Source organism: Hoplias malabaricus, chromosome 1 (genome assembly GCF_029633855.1).
Source record: "Hoplias malabaricus isolate fHopMal1 chromosome 1, fHopMal1.hap1, whole genome shotgun sequence".
Classification (NCBI taxonomy): domain Eukaryota; kingdom Metazoa; phylum Chordata; class Actinopteri; order Characiformes; family Erythrinidae; genus Hoplias; species Hoplias malabaricus.
Genome location: NC_089800.1, coordinates 1145113 through 1169755, shown reverse-complemented (window position 1 = coordinate 1169755; position 24643 = coordinate 1145113). Strand labels below are relative to the sequence as shown.

At 44.3% G+C, this 24643-nt stretch overlaps 1 protein-coding gene across 2 annotated transcripts in view; it reads left to right on the top strand.

Annotated features, from left to right (window-relative positions):
* The window catches only part of ctdspla (CTD (carboxy-terminal domain, RNA polymerase II, polypeptide A) small phosphatase-like a), a 41818-nt gene extending 18074 nt beyond the window's left edge, over positions 1-23744 (top strand). Inside the window, exons 2-8 of one of the 2 annotated variants that reach the window (XM_066676174.1) lie at positions 4970-5127; positions 9236-9268; positions 12526-12627; positions 17405-17461; positions 18924-19016; positions 19188-19373; positions 22403-23744. In XM_066676174.1, coding sequence (XP_066532271.1) covers positions 4970-5127; positions 9236-9268; positions 12526-12627; positions 17405-17461; positions 18924-19016; positions 19188-19373; positions 22403-22528 — 755 coding nt within the window. In that variant the 3' untranslated portion in view covers positions 22529-23744. The remainder of the gene's footprint in view (positions 1-4969; positions 5128-9235; positions 9269-12525; positions 12628-17404; positions 17462-18923; positions 19017-19187; positions 19374-22402) is intronic. The other variant, XM_066676182.1, reaches the window with a different exon arrangement.
* The last annotated feature ends 899 nt before the right edge of the window (positions 23745-24643 follow it).

The window sequence follows — 24643 nt, the reverse complement described above, 5'->3', positions numbered from 1 at the left end:
AGTGTTGTTTGTGACAGGGAGAAAGCACTGTTTGTATTGAGTGGTGGTGCTGAAAGGCAGAGGGTGGTTAGAAGGCGGGTTTCGGCCTAGCCTTCTTCACACTGGTTGCTGCCCTCCACGCCCCTTCCCTCCCTTTTCCCTCTCTCCTGCACCCTCACTCCCAACTGAATTTTCTTATTTTGCCTCGGAGGGTTGGCAACCTTGGCGGGCAAAACATTAAGACCTCAGAATGGGTTAGCAGAGCAGAGAGAGCTTATGGAGTTGTTAATTTGCACAGCATGAAGACAAAACTAATCAAATACAGAGCTGGGTGGCTCTGATAAAACCCAGTTTTCTCACTGTTTTCCAGTGTGTCACTGTATAACTGTATCATGTGATATTTACAGGAAATATGCATTTTTGGGTTTTCTCATCGGTGGCTTTTTAATAGTAAATATAACTGGTGTTGTAGATTTTGTGACCGATTTAAACTGATGGTATTTGGATCCTGTCAGAACTGAGGCATCACAGGGAGTTCCCCCGACAAGTTCTGATTTTGTTTTTCCTAAAATGCAGCGCATATCGTGTTGCTTTGTTTTAACAAAGTCTTCAGCAACACCCAGTTAACACCCTCACCCACAAAGGGGCATGTTCGCCAGCATCGGTTTCTGTAAATGAAAGAAGTACAAAAGCAACAGGCTGATGTTATCCTGTGGGATATGGTACATTTGACTCCAAGCTCCTATTTCACATTGCACCCAGGAAAGTTCCCCTTTAATAGTTGAAGCCCAGTCAGTGAGCGAGCCACAATGGGCTTAAATGCTAAGTATGGCTAAATAGTTTCATCTACATTTTCCCCCTGAGAATATAAAGTAATTTCACTTCTATGGATTGAATGACATCACTTTATCAATGCTTCTTCTGTGGATTGATTGGTGTTCAGCTCATTACCCAGGGTGCAGTAAGTGTATAAATGTGTTCTACTTGCTCTATAGGCTCCAGTAATGTATTTGTGCAATTCTGATAAAAAGCATAGATTCAGGAGGATTACTAAAAGATTTATAGCCTTTAATGATTTCAGGATATTCATCAAAACAAAGTACAATACGACAATAAGTTTACTCATGGCTGTCAGTCCCCCTTATAGCTGGATGAGGTCAGGGTTGTGACTGATTGACTGTGACTACATTGGAAGACATCCTGTAGATCAATAAACTGTGTAGTGACCTCATCTTGTGCTGACCTGTGGTTACCTTTGTAACAGATACTGCGTCATTGCTGCAGTGGAAATGCTAATAGTAACACTTTGGAAGAATAGGAAATCAAGGAAATGAGTTTCATTAGATCTGAAGAAAATCACAAATTAGATTAAGCTTTTTTAAAAATGAAAAAAAAAAGATGTGTATAACTGACTTTTTGTTTGGATGTATAAGCAATAACATTCATTCATTCATTGTCTGTAACCCTTATCCAGTTCAGGGTCGCGGTGGGTCCAGAGTCTACCCAGAATAACTGGGCGCAAGGTGGGAACAAACCCTGGAGGGGGCGCCAGTCCTCACACATTCACTCACACACTCACACCTACAGACACATTTGAGTCTCCAATCCACCTACCAACGTGTGATTTTGGAGCGTGGGAGGAAACCGGAGCACCCGGAGGAAACCCACGCAGACACAGGGAGAACACACCACACTCCTCACAGACAGTCACCCGGAGGAAACCCACACAGACACAGAGAGAACACACCACACTTCTCACAGACAGTCACCCGGAGGAAACCCACACAGACACAGGGAGAACACACCACACTTCTCACAGACAGTCACCCGGAGGAAACCCACACAGACACAGGGAGAACACACCACACTTCTCACAGACAGTCACCCGGAGCAAACCCACGCAGACACAGAGAGAACACACCACACTTCTCACAGACAGTCACCCGGAGGAAACCCACACAGACACAGAGAGAACACACCACACTCCTCACAGACAGTCACCCAGAGCGTGACCCTGAATTTGTATCAATTAGATGGTTCAATGATTGATCTGCAGAGAGTGGAGTATTAATGATCTTTTCTGTTGATCTCTTTCTCTTGCGTATAGACCAAGTGTACAGTTTTTTGAGATCATCCAATCATGTTTTTGCAATATTTGTTTGTTGTACAGAATGTAAAAGCATGTGTTTTATTAATACCCCCTGCCATGCCATGTCTTTTCCTTCAGCAGGCAGGTAGAATGTTACTGTGATTGGCCTGAGCTCATCCACGGTGGTGATACGTGTGCGTGGTGGACAGACGCATTGTGTAGTCTGACTGAAATGTTAAACGAGGTGCCTCCTTTTGAAATGTAAATATTTCCCTCTCAAAGGACGTGCAAACCTACTTGGGCTTGTCTTCTTGTATGAAATATCAATCCCTAAACAAACGAATTAATGAGAGGCTTAAATCTGCTTTTGTAAGAGCTACAGGGGTGTGGTGACTTCATTATATTCCCTGCCCTTACACGGAAGAATGAAAGGATGAATATGTGACATTTCTTTACCATTGATTAAATAGCGCTTAAACAGTGGAGACGTTTGTCAGTGATGAATGGTATCATAGTAAAGGCAAGCAGTGCTGGCTGCTTTGTTACATGTGCCCGGTTTAAACCTGCTACTGTGCCAGCAAGTATGTGTGGCTCTCGAGGCAACCTGCAACACAATCTGCTTCAGGCCAATTTAACCCATTACAGGTCAACGTAAAGTAGCCTGGCTGTAATGAAACCTGGCATAGGTTCTTCTAGATACTTAACTGAAGAGATGAGTAAAATATTCCATAGGGAAACAGGGTCATACGCTCTGTTTTAGTGTTAAAAGCCAACACTGTCATTTTGGGGAAGTCTCACTTGCCTGGCATTGAAATGCATAAGGACTCACACCGCAGTGAATCAGATATTATTTCCCTGTTTAAGAGGCAACCACTGGATCCTACCAGCCGATGGCATGCAGGTCTCAATTAGTCTCTGCAGAAATAGGAAGCCGTCAGTGTACAGTCCAGTGTTTTTAAATGATTCGTTGTCTAATTTCATCTAAGACCTCTTTAATAGACGCGAGTCTATTCAATCTTTAGCTTCCGTGCTTCTGAGATGATGAGAATAATACTTCAGCGTCGTGGTTGAGATTGGAGCCAACTCTATTGTAACCTACAGCGCCAGTCAAAAGTTTGGACACGCCCACTCAGGGAGGGGTTCCTTTGTTTTTGGGCCGTTTTCCACATGTTGTGAATGTACAACACCAGTCAAAAGTTTGGACACATCTCATTCAATGTTTATTTATTATTGTTTTCTCCGTTGTAAATGAATGTGGAGGACATTAAAACTATGAAGGAACACATATGGAGTGATGTAGTAAACAGAGAAGTGTTAGAGAAAGCAGACTATGTTTTATACTTTAGACTCTTCACAGTAGCCCCCTGTCGCTTTGACGACAGCTTCACACATTCTCTCCGTTCTCTCAGTCGGCTTCATGAGGTCGTCACCTGGAACGGTTTTCAGTGAACGGCCGTGGCCTCATCGAGAGTTAATCTGTAGAACCGCTCCCTTCTGAATGTGTCTGAGACTGTAACTGGGGCTGTGCAGAGGTAGGGGCTGGTACACAGCTCTATACAGTGACTAGCTCCACTCCACCAATCACTGATGAGGAGGAGGAGGTGTGTCCACACTTTTGATGGGTGCTGTATTAGTGAATTCTAAAACAGTGTGTGTAGTTATAGAACTGTCGCTACACTCATTTTGGAACACCTTGGCACATCCAGGAATCTGAAATATGTGTGGATTTGAATGTTTGAGGTGGTGTATGGTACTCACCAGCGATGAAGCAGTGTTAAAGACAGAGTCAGAAAGAAAACACGTGACCTCTTTAGTGATCGTTCAACCCCTAGCTGTAACGCTTGCCACTGCTTATGTCATGATATGCAAGAAAGGGTATGCAATCCGTATTGGTGTTCTTTCTATTTTTCCCAGGAGGCTATAGCTGGAGAGAAACACAGTGATGCAACTGTAGAAATATTTGTTTTTGTTTTTGCAGCCCTGGCTGCACAGTTCCTGTGGCCGCCGCATGCTGCCACCGCTGCAGAGCCGATGTTCTCACTACTCACTTCCTCCATCGTAATGAGCAATTGGAAATGCTCTTTCATTTCAGCACAGGGAATCGGCGCGCACCTATTCTCATGTAATTGAGGTTAATGTTCCTTCCGTCAGAGGGAGGTAAACGAAGATCCGACTGACGTAGAGAGAGGAGACTCGGCTGCGTGTGCGTCTTCGGTCAGAAGTCTTGATTTCAGTGTTGGCTGCTTGTGACTGTCGTGATATTCCCCTGCTTCAGAACCAGAAACATAGGTGCGTTAGTAAAACTGTTCACAGCTCAGTTATTGCATCTTGAGCTGCTGTGTTTGAACATCATTTTAGATGTTTACCTGGTGGGAAATTATGTCCTTTGTTTGGCTCTGACTCTGCTTTTGCCAAATGTTCATTTGTAGACAAGTTTATTTTCGGAGCAGTCTTTTCTTTCTTGTGTGAGTTGCGTAACTGCTGCACTCCTCTACACGCTTAATAACGTGTATATAAGCAGCTGTGCTACGTGCGGCTTAGAGAGAAAACATGCAAGCGAATGGGGCAAAGGTGACGGGGTTGCCGTGGAAACGTTCTGTATATGCTAATACAGAAGGTAATGTTTGTGTAGTATGGCTGTCATGTGAGGGTGCTGTTTCGACCAATAGAAAACTCTTCCACAGCTTGTTTTTTTTTTTTTTTTCACCTTCACTCTGCAGTTACAGCCTTCTTGGAGTCAGCGAAGCAGATGTGAGACAACTGCGTTTAAAGTTTCAGGGTAAAGAAGGTGAACTTCCAGATGTTTTTGAGTGGTGTATGTTAAGGGCGTTGCAGTGACCAGCGTGTGTGTGTGTGTGTGTGTGTGTGTGTGTGTGTGTGTGTGTGTGATTTCTACCCCAGTCTCGCAGTCGAACAGCAGCTTAAAGAAACACCGGAGCAGGAGCATCTTTAGTCCCTTCTTCTGCTGCTTCCGCAACTACAATGTGGACCCACCGGCTGCAAACAACAAAACCTGCAGCCTGCCTCCACCTGCCGAGGAAAATGGTGGCTCTCCGAAGGTAAACCTGCTGCTATTTGTTCTACTGTTTCTGAGCTGAACAAACATATTACAGCTTTATTGCATGCAGCATTGGAGAAGTACAGACTTTACTGACTCTTGTACTATGTATTTACACCTGTTGCATATCTATTATTATTCATATTGTGTGTATTATATGATACAACTTTGGAATCATGTTCATAATCTTTGCTGTTGTTTGATTTAAAATTTGCAATCATTTTTTTTCAGCAAAATATATTTTTAAATGCATTTTTATGTTAAGAACTCTGTGAACAGGACTGGGATTAGTCAGAGTTGGTGTAATATAATTGTTGATTCGCACGTTTCGGTCAGGTTTTCTGCTGGGCGTGTGATTCCCCTCTAACCGTTGCTGTTATAGCGAATAGAAAATAGATTGTAAACAACAGCACCACATTGTTCTACCCTGATAATGCCCAGTTAAACAGCTACAAAAATAATAATCAAACTAAACCCCAGCTGTGTGACTCAATGAAGCTCTCTTTTGGTAACAATCTGTAAAGCTTGTCTAACCTAGCAACAGTTGCTGCTAAAGTATGCATTTGTGGGTGGAGCATGGTTAGGTTAGTCATGATCTCATAACAAAAACATCTGGGAAAATGTGACTGAGTTAAACGTGGGTGGGAGTATAGACTTATTCGGGTGGAAACATGAAAACATGGTCTGGATTTTCCAGCGAAGGCAAAGCAGGGGGAGACGGTGAGCTTGCTGACATTTCTGACTGACAACAGGGAGCTTGTTTGTCAGTGGATGTAGCGTATGTTAGAAAATAGTTCCTACAAAGACTTTAAACAGGCATACAGTTGTGTGTCACAAGTGGAGAGCACACGCGGTTCTTGCGCAAGACAGAAACGTTTTTGTTAGATAATGATAGCTAGCAGTTATTGCTTGTATGTTGATCATACCCTGGACATTAAGAAAACAGTGAGTACAGCAAATTAGGGTCAGGTTTTGCAGGGTTTTACAAGCAATCAAAGAGCAACAGTTTAACTTCAGGTTCTCCCCTGGTGTGTGTTCTCATTAAGAACCCATGAGACTACTACGTCAGTTGATGCCGATGTGCGAGTTCTTATTGACACCCTCCTGAGGCGATGAGCTCTTCTTGTCCGTTCGTCTTGCCTTCCTCCTGTTCCTTGTTTGTGAGCTCCGGCAGAGTGTGTACACTCTGTGCACTCAATGTCTCTGTCCACACCGCAAAGTTTTCCAGCTGTTCCGAACCCAGTGAACTTGCTGTGCTGTTTACTATCCAGCTTAAGAAATGATGGGCATGCTTTGCCACACACACATTCTTCAGCCCGCCCCCGCACACACACACACACACACACACACTCACACATAAACTCTCAACACACCAACTCCCACAAATGGGCCATTCTCAAAAAACATGACCAAAATTAGAAGGTTTAAAATTTCATTTCTCTGTTTTGTCTAAACCCTGATGTCTGATGCTGTAACTAAAACAAACCTGAAAAATACATTTAAAAATTCATCTTGTTTTCACTTAAATGGACTAGTTCATATTTCATTCTCAATCTTAAAAACACCTACGATTGAGGGAAAACACAGCATTAAAGGCTAAGCACCACTTAATGGACCTCCATGAATATTCCACATTATTGTAGTTACTGACAGATATAAGTATGAATTAAAATGAAAATAGCAGATTAATTTGCTTTAAAACTGACAATTTTATTAAATTGACGGAAAAACCCGAGCTCGCTACGGAAATTCTCGAACGCGACCGTGACGTCACTGGTGGACAACAGCTGAACAACGCCGCGGTAAAACACCGTTATGACCGACTGTTATGACAGTATCTAGCTAAATAACCAACATTATTCATGACAATAGCCTAGCAATAAGCTAAACTCAAATTTAGAGGCACCGTTATTCTTGTAAATGTGATCGAAGTCGAACTCGAATTCATCCGACACTATAAACCTCCGTAATGCAGCTACGTAGCCGAGTATAATCTGAGCACCGAGTTTAGCGAGTCAAGCTAACGTTAACTAACACCAACTAAAACAGGCGAAGTGAGTGTCCTTACCCTGTTTACCTCCATGTTACAGAGGCTCTTGAACACCTTTCGTTGGTGTCCTTACATGCCCATATTGTTGGAAAAGCGCCAGTGAAATGAGCTACAGATAACGGAGTGAGCGGATGGTCCTTTCCAAAGTGCCCGTTTAAAGTGGACAAATTTAGTCCATTTTCTGGATATTTGGGGATCTTTGGGCCATTTGTTCACAGATGTCCCACTGTACATTGAATGATTGCAGCCAAAAACAACACACCTTTTCTTCATTTTACATTAAATTAAGTGCAGCTTCTAGAGTTGTTGTCCACCATCTACATCACAGGCAAGACGCCTATTAGAGTTTCCCAACACCGTTGGGGGGGGGGGGGGGCAACGGTCTTTTAAACCTTATTCCTTCAATTAGTAAGAAATAACATGTTTTCTGACTCTCAATAAACACAAGTTAGGAACTCAAACTCCACTGTATTTATTTGTTTGACTCTTTCATAGAGCTGCTGCTTAGTCTTTTAAGGTGTCTTTTAAGGTGGAACGGTGAGTTGTTGAGGAAAATGACTGCCGTCTGTACGCTTCTGAAGTGTTAATTGTTTATTGTTTATTACAAAGTGTTTGTTTACTGTTTATATCACCACAGAAACTCATCTGTAACTCGAGGTGTTTAGTTTTGTAGCTCTGTCGCTAATGCAGTTAGCCGTCTCCTGAGTTTGGAGACGTTTCCACCTTAAGTGATCCGAAACGGCAAAAATAGGTCAATATTACCAACCTATGGAGCGGGAATAGAGCAACTTCCTCGGTTCGGTTCATGCTTTTCAACATTTGTAGTCTCTCTGTTGTCTACAACAACCCCAGATGTTTTTTTTGTTTGTTTTTGTTTTGGTTTACACTTGAGGGGTTCAGTCTAGGGGACCTAGGGGTCTAAATCAACTTAGTAAAATACAGTAATGAATGTTGAAGGATTATCATTTTAAACACTACCAGTGAAACATTGCACATAAGCCTTTAACCCTTTGTTGGGGTTATAAACACGAATGAAAGATGAAGCTCATGAATACGGTTTAGCAACGTTACAAATGTTTACAGTTATTTACATTTTAAGGCTAGCCCTAATTATGAATATTGTTTTTCGGCATGATTGTGACACTCATATTTATGGACGTGGTTTGAGGTGGTTTCAAGAGAACGACCCAAACACACCCCTTCAAATATTCTCACTGCCACAAACACACTCCCACTTCAGTGAAACTGCTGCTTCTTCTATCACAATAAAGTGTCTTATATATGTCTCAAGTGATAGATTGCCTTGTTCTCTCTCTCTCTCTCTCTCTCTCTCTCTCTCTCTCTCTCTCTCACTCTCTCTCTCTCTTTCTCTCTCTCTCTCTCTCTCTCTCTCTCTCTCTCTCTCTCTCACTCTCTCTCTCTCTCTCACTCTCTCTCTCTTTCTCTCTCTCTCTCTCTCTCTCTCTCTCTCTCTCACTCTCTCTCTCTCTTTCTCTCTCTCTCTCTCTCTCTCTCTCTCACTCTCTCTCTCTCTCTCTTTTTTTTCTTCCCCTCCACACACACACACACACACACACACCCAGAGTGTGTGTGGTGTATGGCATACCTTCTGCCCATGGAAAGGCACCAAAGGCGCGCTCCTCCACAAACATGTGTGCCCGCTGCCAAGTCAGGTACAGGCAGCTATAAATGGGCCTAAAATCAGATCGCATTACCTCTAGTGTTTACTCGCGTTTTGCAGCGGAATGTCCCACCATTTTACAAGCACATGTGGTCAGAGCTGACCTGCTTCTCTTTAAACAAGAGGTGCATATATTCATCCAAACCTGATGAACCTTGAAGTGAAGGGAATCGTTTTACTGGGCTTGTTTATTGCGTCTCTTCAGTGCCTAGCAGGAGCGTACTGTTAGCCGTAGTAGCTAGCTGTGTTAGCTTTTTCTGGTTACATTATCAATGTGAGTCCCCATGTATTTGTGGTGTTTTGTTCATCTTTTTTTGTTCTCTCTCTTTCCCCCACTCCTTTCCTCTTTCTTCCTCTCTGTGTGATTTTGTTTCTCAGTGTGATCAGGTCCAGGTCATCCCTATCCCCAGTGTATGTATACCTTTTTCCGCTCTGCCTGCTTGCTAGTGCTAGCCTGCATCTTTAAAAAAAAAAAGCCTGCCTTGTTCTTTGTACTTGTTATGCACCCCTCCAGTCACCTCTTGACATTTTCTCTGCCATTCTTGCTCATTTCTATATGATTAACTCGTCCCATGGACAGCATTTTACATATTCTTCTTATTATTTATCGTTTTATATTTGAGCTTGTTTTGTGGGATTAACCTAGCTAGCCTTTCAGGCACATTGACCTTGTATTGATTTGTTTGCCTTGGTGCCTTTCAGACCTAAATCTAAAGCCTCCTTCGCTCTGTGTAACACACATGCTTTGCTGAGGGGCATGTTATTCTGTTTTGTGTGCTAAACAGATTTGGGGACTAAGTCCTGCCTTCGCTCAATTCGTTCCGCGGCCCCTGCATTCTTCAGCCTCTAGAACATGAAATTGAATTGCTTCTCCCCTGTTTGGCCCCTTTCTCATGAAATCAAGTTTAATTGAATCCCACAACCTTATTAAGCAAACAGTATTACAGCTGGGGACCGGTGGTCTTCAAATGGGTGGCTTGTCTCCGGAGCCTTGATTAAATTTGATAACAGTCGATGCTGCAGAAATTGCCTCTCTCCAGTCTATAATACAATGCTGGAAAATCAATTGATGTTTAAAAATGTAGTTTCCAATATGTTGTGCATATTTTAGCTTCACAGTGAGGATTTAATGTTTTTTAGTACACTTCCTTTGACATCTAGGTGTTTGTAGGGAGTGTGAGTGGGACAGGACGGTGGAGAGTAGAGGGTTAAACTCCTGTGGTGGAGTGGTAGGTGTGAGACAGTCACCAGCTCCGAGAGGTTGATGGAGGAAGGCCATGAGGGGAGGACTGCTCCTCACACTAGGCACAGTCGCTGACGTATTTAGGTGAGACCGAATCCTAAAGTACACACCACCTGTCCTTGCCTCCTCAGGCTGTCCGTACTTGGCATAGGGAATATTTTTCCATATTTATCCCTTCTCTTCAATCAGGTGCCAGAGTTAATTACCTCCCTCCAGTTTCAGTTGTGGGACGATGTTTGACTGTCATAACGCTTTATTTGCCCTTGACAAAGTATATTGTTTGGCTGTAGATATTGATTGATATTAGTCTGTTATATTGCTGAGAAATACCACCTGTTTGTTGTATAGTCAGAAAAGGCAATAACACAGCTTTATTGTCTTTACTGTTAATGCCAAGACTCAAACTGTTTGACACTGAGCATCCTGAGCAAACGTGAGTGCTTCTTGACATGACCTTTCCTTTCTAGACCATTTTGATATTTAAGGGTTAGTGTACAGCACCAGTCAAAAGTGTGGACACACCTCCTCCTCCTCATCAGTGATTGGTGGAGTGGAGCTAGTCACTGTATAGAGCTGTGTACCAGCCCCTACCTCTGCACAGCCCCAGTTACAGTCTCAGACACATTCAGAAGGGAGCGGTTCTACAGATTAACTCTCGACGAGGCCACGGCCGTTCACTGAAAACCGTTCCAGGTGACGACCTCATGAAGCCGACTGAGAGAACGGAGAGAGTGTGTGAAGCTGTCGTCAAAGCGACGGGGGGCTACTGTGAAGAGTCTAAAGTATAAAACATAGTCTGCTTTCTTTAACACTTCTCTGTTTACTACATCACTCCATATGTGTTCCTTCATAGTTTTAATGTCCTCCACATTCATTTACAACGGAGAAAACAATAATAAATAAACATTGAATGAGATGTGTCCAAACTTTTGACTGGTGCTGTACAGGGGCAGTGCTGAAATAGCTGCCCATTTTCTGGTGCAATAACAAATTCAAGATCAAGCAGGCTTCTATATTTGCTGCATTATATTTCTGCACGGATTATGATTAATAACCTCTTATAAACCAATTATAGCTTAGCTGCCATGCTTTGATAGAGCTAGGTCTCCTGCTTTGGAAACTGCTGGATAATAATTAGTAATAATAACAGGTGGATAGCTTGGCAGTGTAGCGACTGATTCAATTACAAAATCCCACATACAGCTGGAGGTACACTTCAAATATCTGACAAAATTACACGGAATTGACCTACTGCCAAACTCACTGTCCTGAGTGAACTTAAGAAGAGCTCTAAACATGCCTCAGCGCTGCTTAAAGCTCAAAGTCAGCGGGAGATTTCAGATGAAGCAACACAGTGATTAGGACCAATCAAATTCATGGGGGGGGGTCTCAAAAAAAAACCCCAGCAGAGATTATGAGTTATATTTAGCGAGCGGTACACACTGCACCAAACGAACTTGTCATTTTGACCACAAAAACAACGTTTGGCTTTGAAAAGTGTGCTTTTTGAGGAGCTCCTTGCAGAGAAGAGTGGGTAAAATGACAATTGAGGGGGCCTTTCTGATCGATACGGCAGAGGAAAGTTTGAGGAGCCAGGTTTACAGCTGCTCTGTGCTCTGTTGGCACATTTCTGTCTAATTAGTGAAGAGAGTGGGTGTGAGGTCATGTAGGACTCCCACGGTGTCTCCCTGGCGCAGATGAATCGAACAGCGAGCGGCGAGCAGTTCGTCCTTGGTTCGCCTTTGCTTTCTACAGAGATTGATGAGCCGCCCTGTTCAGGCACAGACGTACACATACACATATAGACACACCAAGACACAGTCCAGACCTACAGTGGGTAAACACGGCGTCCTTTAATGATGCAGTATTATGTGCGTGCTGCTTTACTATTAGAGGATATTGTGGGTGTATATGTGTTTGTACCCCCCTCAGGTGAGACCATCTGGCCTTTGCTTCTCTGCTGTTCTCAGGCCAGTCTTTGAAGAGGACATCCTCACTCTTCTCACTCTCTCGCTCGCTCACGCTCATGCTGACTGTCCTTCTCAGCTGTAGTCAGATTGTGCTTAGTCAACAAGATTGAGCAACGCGGCCGAACTTGGGGAAACGCCATTATCCTAATGTTGTACTTTGAAAGTGTTGGATGTGCTTGTGCCCTAAAAGCATTAGGGAAAGCCCTTCTATCTTTGCGAGAGTTCATAGGAACAGGAAAGAGCAAAGAGCAGGGCACTGTTTACTGTCTGAAAGTGCACTATAAAGCTCTCGTGAATTGGGCAGAAGATAGCCCTCAATTTGAACTCTGCTCAGGACTCCCAGCCGCAGTGATAACAGTAACTCTGACTCTTCCTCCTTCTCAAATGACTGGTTTTCTCCTCTTCTCCCCTCTTTTCGTCCCTCTATCTTTTGGACACCCTCGGCTTCTTTTCAGTCTCCAGCCAAATACCTCCTGCCTGAGGTCAGCATCAACGACTACGGCAAGAACTGCGTGGTGATCGACCTCGACGAGACGCTGGTACACAGTTCCTTTAAGGTACGCGCACGAGCACCTTGTTAACTTTTAATTATGTGTCTGCCTTAATGTGGCTCTGTTCTACTGTTGACCTCAAGGTATCGCCAGCTCCCCCAAGGATGTAGGACATGGAATGCAGTGTTTACAGTGAAGCTAGGAGGTCTTGTGTGAGCTGGAGTAAAGTATATTTCACAATCTGCTCATAATCCATTGAGTACTCCAAAGCTCAACAGCAGAAGACAGTGGCGGTGTTTAGAGCTCACTGTGGGATTAAAGCTCCCGGCTGAATGAAATCCTCTGCTGAGATTAACCAACAGTGTGTTGCCTAGAGAGTCTCCTCTGTGGAGCCACCTGCTCACCCCAATGACCCACTTCTCTAAAGACCTGCGTCTTCAGGCCCATTTTAAGATGGAATTTAAAAATCTCTGGTTTTCTCACATACATCGTTTTCCCCCTAAATAACAGCTACGCTTTCAGACCCAGAGTCGTCTCACAGTGGAAGGATCGACTTAAACACCTGTGGATTTTCTGGATCTAGAGCTTGAGTTGAGTTGAGATGAAAGCTTTAAATACTGTTGATCTCTTTATCCAATGGTGGAAGGTTTGGAGCTGTACCAGGCCTTTCTTTTTTTAAACTTCTTTATTTTTACTTTCCTTGGAGTTCTCCCTTTTAAGCCAAATATAATGCTTATATCTAACATTTTTACTTTATGTATTTAACATATTTATCCAGTAACAGTCTATAACAGGTGATATTTGATGTTTCTCTGCAAAGAAGGCGAGAAAGAGAGTAAAGCGCTTTCTCTAATAGTACTGTGTCCTTTAAAATGTCCGTCTGGCAGCTCGTCTCGTTGCTCGGGAAAGAGAAGGGAGGCAGTGGCTGAAAGAAAGAGGCCCAGAGAAAGGGAAGGAGCAAGGGATGCATGCCTTTGTGCTCGCGCACATGCACTTTTTCTCTTTCACTCATTCGCACACACACACACACACACCACATGCACAAATACACCCATTCTGCCACCCACACACTACACTCTGCATAAAAAGACTGGCAAAGGTTTGTACACAAGGGTGTGTCTGTAAATGTACTGTAAATGCACTAGAAGCAGTTTAGGGTAAAGTTCTTGATCACCTCTCCAGAAAGTAACGCTTGTTTATTATTATTATTATTATTAATATTCCTCTCATACACTGAGGAATGTAAGACATGTTCTTATTAATTAGTGTCCTGCCGAGTGCCACGTATTATGTTGATTTTGTGCTTGTTCGCTTGAAGGTCAACTTGAACTCTAATGTACTTCAGAGCACAAGAGATCAATACAGAGAAGAGGAGATGAGAGGTGGAGAAGGCTGTTGGAAAACAGTGATTAAGTGGTCTGTGTTCATTTTAGTGCATTTGAAGAAACGTCGGTGTCTTTTCTGCACAGCTCTGATCCAGATAGACTGACCCGGTGTAATGCGGTCGCCTCCGTCTCTCTGTCAGACGCTGAACGAAGCCTGAATATTTAATAGCTGCTCTTCTATTTGTCTTTGTGATGAAACCTTTCTCATGATGAAGTGAGATCTATTGAAGTCCACTTCTTTTAAAGCTGTAATTTGATATAACTGCGTTCATTTTATTCCTAACTAATGTCACCATTAAGTACATTATTATTTTTTACATTATAAAGAATACAATTCCTAACAGCATTAACATTCATTAATTCATTCATTATCTGTAACACTTATCCAGTTCAGGGTCGCTGTGGGTCCAGAGCCTACCTGGAATCATTGGGCGCAAGGCGGGAATACACCCTGGAGGGGACGCCAGTGCTTCACAGGGCAACACACACTCACACCTACGGACACTTTGAGTCGCCAATCCACCTACCAACGTGTGTTTTTTGGACTGTGGGAGGAAACCGGAGCACCCGGAGGAAACCCACGCAGACACAGAGAGAACACACAACACTCTTCACAGACAATCACCCGGAGGAAACCCACGCAGACACAGGGAGAACACACGACACTCCTCACAGACAGTCACCCGGAGGAAACCCACGCAGACACAGGGACAACACACCACACTCCTCACAGACAGCCACCCGGAGGAAACCCACGCAGACACAGAGAGAACACACCACACTCCTCACAGACAGTCACCCGGAGTAAACCCACTCAGACACAGGGAGAACACACCACACTCCTCACAGACAGTCACCCGGAGTAAACCCACGCAGACACAGGGACAACACACCACACTCCTCACAGACAGCCACCCGGAGTAAACCCACGCAGACACAGGGAGAACACACCACACTCCTCACAGACAGCCACCCGGAGGAAACCCACGCAGACACAGAGAGAACACACCACACTCCTCACAGACAGTCACCCGGAGTAAACCCACGCAGACACAGGGAGAACACACCACACTCCTCACAGACAGCCACCCGGAGTAAACCCACGCAGACACAGGGACAACACACCACACTCCTCACAGACAGCCACCCGGAGGAAACCCACGCAGACACAGAGAGAACACAACACACTCCTCACAGACAGTCACCCGGAGTAAACCCACGCAGACACAGGGAGAACACACCACACTCCTCACAGACAGTCACCCGGAGTAAACCCACGCAGACACAGGGACAACACACCACACTCCTCACAGACAGTCACCCGGAGGAAACCCACGCAGACACAGAGAGAACACACCAACTCCTCACAGACAGTCACCCGGATGGAAAACCAACGCAGACACACGGAGAACACACCACACTCCTCACAGACAGTCACCCGGAGGAAACCCATGCAGACACAGGGAGAACACACCACACTCCTCACAGACAGCCACCCGGAGGAAACCCACGCAGACACAGAGAGAACACACCACACTCCTCACAGACAGTCACCCGGAGGAAACCCATGCAGTCACCTGGAGCGGGAATCGAACCCACAACCTCCAGGCCCCCCTGCGCCACCGTGCCACCCACAGCATTAACAGTCCCTTTTTCTTTTTTTTTGAGAGTGAGACAGAAGAGAAATCTTTCTTTAGATCTGACAGATGTAAATCCACAGATGTTTCTGTACATCCTTCCACTGTGTTAAAAATAAACCAGGCCCACAGAGATACGTTTAAATAACTGCAGGCAAATTAACAAAGTGCCCATTTAATAATAATAGTGAGAGATTAAAAAGCATGGTTTTTGTAATTAATTTTTCACGTCTTTCACGTCTTACAACCCACTGCCTGGGGACAAAAATGCAAGCTACATGTCTTTTAAACACCATTTCATGTTATTGCTTTCAGCCACATCTTTCTAGATGGAGATAAAGCAATGTCCGTTGTAGGTCCACGGTGCTGCTCTGGTTTCTCCACTGCCTTAAATACAGCACTGAGTGAAACAGCAAAGGACAGTTTACCCTTTTAGTAGTGGCTGTGATTTCTTGGAAGGCTGGAATTCATACTGCCCTGCACAGCTCTTATGCACCCCCTGCTGGATGCTCTGCTGGCTGCTGTTTATTTTTTATGACCGTTTGCCCTCTCAGATCAGTTCCTGCTTATTCCAGCCTCAGAAAGGACATCAAACGCAGACTGCAGGCTATTAAATATGAATAACCCTAACCCTTTTTTCACTGTTCGGATTTTGATCTCGGAGCTGTGGGTATATTGTTGATGACTGGAATGACTCAAGCTGCGGTTCACACTGTAAATAAAAGTGCCCTGAATTTTTTATGGATATTTGCAGCTGCAAAAAAAGCTTTCATTCTATTAAACAGGGGCGGGGGGAACTTAAGGCAGTTAAAATTCATCTTTGTTTCGTCAGAGATTTAAAATCTGCGTCCAAACAAATGCCTTAATGCTTTAAAAGCAGCTCAGATGTAGCTCCGCACCTTTGCCTTCATTCGGCAGGGCGCTGGCTCCTTAGGTTTGTGACATTAAACCCTGGTTGTCTGGTTTGGAAGACTGCACTTTCAAAGCAGGGCAGGCATTTTGGGCTGTTGCATCATTCCTAGCTGTTCACACAATAAGAAGCTCAGCTGGAATGCTTAAAAGAAAGGGGTTGGGGGTGATTTTAAAGAATTACATGGTTTTCAGACACCACAGTGATTTACGCTCTTATAACGCAGACCGCTCTAAAAACCTGACATGAAACCTATTTTGCGAACTCCCCGACACACGCACGCCGCAGAACCCCGTTATTTTTATAACAAGCTTCTGAAAAGTGTTAAGACTGCCCAACTTTCTCTTCTTCATCTCCATCTCTCTTTCTCTCCATGGCATTAGCAGTCTGCCGAGCCCTTTCATCCTGTCTGCACGTCTCTCTCTTCTACCCTCCAGCTTTAAAGTCTCCTTTAAAAAAAGTCTCCAGTGCGTCTCCAGTCACAAGCTCTGTGCAGTCAATTTCAAGCCACACACTCGCACTCACTTAATCTCCCCTGCGTGTCTCTAAATCAAAGCTGGGCTACAGGTAGCAGTGTGTGAGCGTGTGGTCAATCACTTTGAGCCCTCCAGTACCTTGACACATCCCTGTGGTACTAAAGACACTGGACATGTGAGAGAGAGCATCACACTCAGGCTCTTACTCAACCGTCGCTGTATTTCTGTCGGTTTCCTGCATGTTGTGATCAGCACAGGAGAGAGGCAGTGCACGTATTTAACTGCATTAAACTGTGTTATGTTATTGCTATAATTATTACAGAATGTGCCACAAGACTCCAGTGTGTCCAGTCCACCTCTGCTGCTGAATTTAAACGGATACACCTTTCGTAGTCATGGCTGATAATCTCTCTCTCTCTCCTGTTCTTTTCACAGCCCATCAGTAATGCAGACTTCATAGTCCCTGTGGAGATCGACGGAACAGTTCATCAGGTACGTTTATAAGGCTCGGATAATGGTCACCCAGTTATAATACTCTGTGGTACACTGGACTGAACATAGAGAACAAATCAGGGTTTACATGTGATTTACAAACGGAATAAATGCAGTAACAACCAACCAAACAAACAAAGAATACCAGCTTATGTTCTGTAACGTATGCTCCATCTTTGTTTTCTTTGTTTACAGCTTTCTGCAAACACTGAAGGCTTTATGTTCAGTGATGTTATCTTTACTGTGTGTTACCACGCGTGTACAGACGCAGTGGCATGGGACAGAAAAGACAGTATCTGTTGTTTAAGAAGCATTCTTTTTTTTTTTCTGTTATCAGAGGAAAGCATATGTTTGTGCCGAGGAAATGCATTTTAAAGCACTCTGACTGAATTAAGTAGAGGCTTCTTTTTATCTGTCTCCTTTAAAAAAGAAAAGCACGCCTCAATTGCTCTTCTGCCAGGGCCCACAGAAACAATGAGACTGATTACTTCTCAGGAAAGAGAGTTTGTGTGTGTGTGTGTGTGTGTGTGTGTGTGTGTGTGTGTGTGTGTGTGGATGGTGTGTGTGTGTGTGTGTGTGGATGGTGTGTGTACATATACCTTGTTGTGAAACCAGAGAAAGGTTTACACACAGTACAAGGATGTTCCCTGTTTCTGTGCTGTTGATGTTGTGATGCGATGGCTGTTACCTGGTTCAAGTAATCCAGGATAGGCTCTGGATGTCAGAGTTGGCCTGTTCTTGATTACTTGTACTGGGTTGCAGTGACTAAACGTCAAAAATGAGAATCTGGAACGCAGAGGTTTGTTTGTGTTTCTATTTCCTTAAAAGTTTGAACTCGTAACACATCAGCGTGTATCTCTGAATTGAATGTGTTTTCTCTCTCTCTCTCTCTCTCTCTCTCTCTCTCTCTCTCTCTCTCTCTATCTGTCTATCTTTCACTCTCTCTCTCTCTGTCTATCTCTCTCTCTCTCTCTCTCTCTCTCTCTCTCTCCCTCTCTATCTTTCTCTCTCTCTCTTTCTCTATTTTTCTCTCTCTCTCCCTCTCTATCTATCTATTTTTTACTCTATCTATCTATCTATCTATCTATTTTTCACTCTCTCTGTCTTTCTCTCTCTCTCTCTCTCTCTATCTGTCTATCTTTCACTCTCTATCTATCTTTCCCTCTCTCTCTCTTTCTCTCTCTCTCTCTATCTGTCTTTCTCTCTTTCTCTTTTTTCTCTATCTTTCACTCTATCCTTTCTCTCTCTCTCTCTCTCCCTCTCTATCTATTTTTCACTCTCTCTCTCTCTCTCTCTCTCTCTCTCTTTGTCTTTCTCTCTCTCTCTCTCTCTCTCTCTATCTATCTTTCACTCTCTCTCTATCTTTCCCTCTCTCTCTCTTTCTCTCTCTCTCTCCCTCTCTCTCTCTCTCTCTCTCTCTCTCTCTCTCTGTCTTTCTCTCTCTCTCTCTCTCTCTCGGCAGGTCTATGTGCTAAAGAGACCTCATGTGGATGAGTTTCTGCAGAAGATGGGTGAACTGTTTGAATGTGTGCTTTTCACAGCGAGCTTAGCCAAGGTTAGGCTCCTCACATTTACGTGTCAAAAGAACAACGAACAGAGAGATGTTGTATACTCTACGTTCTCTACTGATACAGTTGTGTCGTATCACAGTTTGTGTGTGCTAATGAGGAGTAAAATTGAGTGGGTTTCATTGTGTGTGTGTGTGTGTGTGTGTGTGTGTGTCTAGTACGCTGACCCCGTGGCAGACCTGCTGGATCAGTGGGGTGTTTTCCGGGCACGTCTCTTCAGGGAATCCTGCGTGTTCCACAGAGGGAACTACGTCAAAGACCTCAGCCGGCTGGGCCGACAACTCAGCAAAGTCATCATAGTAGACAACTCGCCCGCCTCATACATCTTCCACCCAGAGAATGCTGTAAGTCTCCTTCTGTGTTGCGATGTTGGGATTTCAGCTTTTACACACGGCACTGTCACCTGTGATTTCATACCAAGAGTAACTAGTAAGTCAGCCACTGTGGGAAAATCTCTTTCAGAAGCAGAGGATGCTTTCCTGTGAACTCTGGGTTTGTGTTGATGCAGCACTGTTTATTTGTGTGCACTTTTCTTTAATTAAAGCTGAATCTGACCTGAGGCTATCAAACTTTAATTCAAAAGTGAACCAAACCTACACTGTATTGTCAAAGGTATGCACTCACACATCAAAATCATTGAATTCAGGTTCCAATCACTTCTACGGCCACAGGTGAATAAAACCAGGCCCCTAGGCGTGCAGACTGCTTCTACAAACATTTGTGAAAGAACGGGTCGCTCTCAGGACCTCGGTGAATTCCAGCGCGGTACAGTGATCATACGCCACCTCTGCAGCACGTCCAGTCATGAAATGTCCTCTCTACTAAATATTCCACAGTCAACTGTCAGTGGTTATAACAAGGTGGAAGGGATTGGGAAAGACAGCAGGTGGTAGGACATGTAAAATGACAGCGCAGGGGCAGCTCTGCACACAGGTCGCCAACTTTCCACAGTGGAAATGGAATGAGTTTCCATGGCCGTGCAGCTATATCCAAGCCTTTGGTGGTGGCCAGGAGAACGGGACTTGTCTGACTGCATTGTGCAGAGTGTAAAGTTCGGTGGAGGGGGGATTAAGGCGTGGGGTTGTTTTTCAGTAGTCGACCTCAGCCTCTTAGTTTCAGTGAAAGGAACTCGTAATGTTTCAGAACACCAAGGGAGTTTGGAGAATTTCATGCTCCTGACTTTGTGGGAACAGTCTGAGGACGTTCCAACATGACTGTGCACCAGTGCACAAAGCAAGGTCCATAAAGACATGGATGGGTGAGTTTGGTGTGGAAGAACTTGACAGGTGTTCTATTGGTCTGAGACTGGGAGCCAGGTCTCGTCCAACTTCAGTGTCTGACCTCACTAATGGGCTGCTGGAATGGTCAAAAACTCCCATAAACGCACTCCTAAACTTCATGGAAAGCCTTCCCAGAAGAGTTGAAGCTGTTATAGCTGCAGACGGAGGGCTGACATCATATTAAACCCTATGGATTAGGAATGAGATGTCAGTCATGTTCATGTGCATGAGAAGGCAGACGAGCGAACACTTTTACAAATATAGTGTATTCATTCATTATCTGTGACCCTTATCCAATTCAGGGTCGCGGTGGGTCCAGAGCCTACCTGGAATCATTGGGCGCAAGACGGGAATACACCCTGGAGGGGGCGCCAGTCCTTCACAGAGCAACACACACACACACACACACACACATTCACTCACACACTCACACCTACGGACACTTTGGAGTCACCAACCCACACAGACACAGGGAGAATACACCACACTCCTCACAGACAGTCACCTGGAGGAAACCCACGCAGACACAGAGAGAACACACCACACTCTGGAGCTCTGTGACTGCGACACCTACCTGCTGCGCCACCGTGCCGCCCCAATATAGTGTATGTTTGCCTTTATTTTAAAGGTAAGAAGCAGCCAAAATGGTACAGTACATTGTATTATGATTGTTATTAATAGTAACACATTTTCCTGGTCCTGGGAGAGAGCAGCTATGATGTCGCTGCTCACATTTATTTGTTTTGTGCTTGCTGTGAGGAAGCCTCTCTGAAGCCTCCAACATCATCGCACTTGTGAACTCAGGGGACACCGTTCTTGTGTCACCGCCTTCACCCGGCTGTCATCACCTGACTGATAAAACTCTACGATGTCTAAAAGCTGCAACTCCTCTGTAGATTGACGCAATGAGGATTTGAAGTGAAGTTGCTCTAGTGGAGGATTCGTCATTTGTGTGATTCCCAGCTGAGATTGCAGGAGTAGTCTCCAGTCGCTGCCACTCCTTGAGCATTTGAGGCTCTTCATCACCTGTTATTTACCCTTCGTATCTGATGGAGAAGGATGCGACAGAAGACACCCAGAGCTGTCAATCATATGTAACAGAACTCCTGTTCTAGTTGGTTCACTTTCCGGAACCAATCTAAAGGTAGTAGAGCTGAGCTTTAAAAGAAGCAGAGCTTTCCTTTTGGGAACGTGAATAGATTGAGTGGAAGGAAGAATTTATATGGCTTATATAACTCTTCAGATGCACGTTTGTCTATAATGCTGATCTCCTCTGAAATATGTTGCAAATAGTTCATTCATTCATTCACTGTCTGTAACCCTTATCCAGTTCAGGGCGGCGGTGGGTCCGGAGCCTTCCCCAGAATCACTGGGCATAAGGCGGGAACACACTCACACATTTACTCACACACTCACACCTACGGACACATTTGAGTCTCCAATCCAACACACTACCAACGAGCGTGGGAGGAAACCGGAGCACACGGAGGAAACCCACATAGACACAGGGAGAACACACCACATTCCCCACAGACAGTCACCCGGAGGAAACCCACATAGACACAGGGAGAACACACCACACTCCTCACAGACAGTCACCCGGAAGAAACCCATGCAGACACAGAGAGAACACACCACACTCCTCACAGACAGTCACCCGGAGGAAACCCACGCAGACACAGGGACAACACACCACACTCCTCACAGACAGTCACCCGGAGGAAACCCACGCAGACACAGGGAGAACACACCACACTCCTCACAGACAGTCACCCGGAGGAAACCCACGCAGACACAGGGAGAACACACCACACTCCTCACAGACAGTCACCCGGAGGAAACCCACGCAGACACAGGGAGAACACACCACACTCCTCACAGACAGTCACCCGGAGCAGGACTCCAACCTGGGAGCTGTGACAGAGACACTACCCCGCTGCACCACCGTGTCCTGAATAATGAAATAATTTATGTCTTTTTTAGTAAGTGTAGATACAAGAAGACGGTTTATAAAACAGCTAAGGTCTGTTTAAGCAGCTCTTTGTGTGTGATTCCTGTAAATGTGTAAATGTGTTTTTTGGTTATTTTTGCAGGTCCCGGTGCAATCGTGGTTTGACGACATGACAGACACGGAGCTGCTGGACCTGCTGCCACTGTTTGAGGGTCTGAGCAGAGAGGAGGACGTTTACAGTGTGTTACAGAGCCTGAGGGCTAGGTAGCACTAAGACTCACCCTGCCCTCCCTCCCTCTTTCTCTCTCTCTCTCTCCCACACACACAAACACTCCACCGCCGGTCAGCCCAAACCACTGGACAGCTGTGGCCTCTAGAAGGCGCCACCGTCTCTCGTAGTGGAGGACAGAACTCTGTTCCACCTGTCTAACCTCTGTGGACGGATCCCTCACCAGCCGTCTGACAGATCATCGGACCATTTGCCAACAGGGGTTCCCTGGCACGGGACAAAATGTACATAGTGTAAGTTTCTAAATTTAACGTAAGACAAGAGAAAATAAGACAACAAATTAATTTTTGTAACGGAGACCTAAGAGTTTACTATCAAAAGCTCTATATATTTACCATAAAAAATAAAAACAACCCACAGAACAATCTATTATTTTTTCCCTGGAGGGCGAACAGGCCGTAGCCTCTCAACCCTTTGGTTCATGCTATGCAGGCTTATTTATTCTCAATCACCAGTCCTTCTAACAACTGTGACTTTTCTCTTACCAAATAAAGTGCCTTCTGACTGTTTTTTTATAAGGATCTCAATGACATTTTTATATGCTGCAAATTTTCAAAAAAAAAAAACTCAAAACCTTTAAAGAAAATGTCGATATTTGAGCCTTTATTTTAAAAATGTTTATTTACGATGAGGAAGTTTCCATATGGTTTCCTCTAGTGTTCATCGTTCTGAACGAATCACCACTGGACGAAGACTGACGCCATTTCACAGAGACTCTGGTTCCTTTGGGAGAATACTATATAAGCATCGTGTTCATGGGGAAAAATGAATGATCTCTTACCTAATTACAATCTCAGAAAAACATATGTAATGCGAGACTAGCTGCTGTTAATCAAAACTCCAGTAAAATTCGATGAGTATTTAACTTTATGAGAATAAAAACGGCGATCTGTATCAGAAATGGCTCAGAGGTTGTGGTTAATGTCAGAATCCAGTTCTTAGGAGTTCAGGAAAAAAAAAAACAATGCATGTTCTTATGCAGTGTTTGGTTGGGCTTTTAGAGTCAGACACTTCATTTACTGCAATAAAGATCTTATTAACTGTGGTTTAACCCTTCAGGAGCTGTTCTTTGAGGAGACTGAGGACGGGTCCCTGTCAAATCCAGAATGATTGTGGAATGGTTATCGTATTGATTATTATATTGACTTCATGTCTTGGTGAAATACATTAGAGTCCAAATAATGACGAATTTTCTCCAGTGATTGACTGTTAAAATAAAGATATTATAAAATAATTACATTTTAATTGAGTAACTTGTTATTTTACATATAATCTCCATATTTACTCTTGACTAATACTATGTCGGGTCCGTGTAACTTTCATTCATTGTTTTTTTCTAATCCTGGTTGGTTGGTTTTCTAATTGGTTTCTAATCAATTTCTAATCCGGAGAAAAACAGAGAACGACCATTTCACTGTTTTGTATGTCATCCACGGTACCAGAGAATATAGATTTCCATCCATCCATCCATTATCTGTAACCACTTATCCAGTTCAGGGTCGCGGTGGTTCCAGAGCCTACCTGGAATCACTGGGCGCAAGTCAGGAACACACCCTGGAGGGGGCGCCAGTCCTTCACAGGGCAACACACACACACACACTCATTCACTCACACCTACGGTCACTTTTGAGTCGCCAATCAACCTACCACCCGGAGGAAACCCACGCAAACACAGGGAGAACACACCACACTCCTCACAGACAGTCACCCGGAGGAAACCCACGCAGACACAGGGAGAACACACCACACTCCTCACAGACAGTCACCCGGAGGAAACCCACGCAGACACAGGGAGAACACACCACACTCCTCACAGACAGTCACCCGGAGGAAACCCACGCAGACACAGGGAGAACACACCACACTCCTCACAGACAGTCACCCGGAGGAAACCCACGCAGACACAGAGAGAACACACCAACTCCTAATATAGATTTTATTTTTTTTCTTCCAACGCATCAAAACACAAGTACAGGGAACATTAGGATCTTATATATTTAGATTTTAGCTCACTATAAACCGATAAAAATATATAACAGATAGCTACGTGTCACAGAAACATCACGGTTCTGCTGCTGTTTCACAAACTGATAT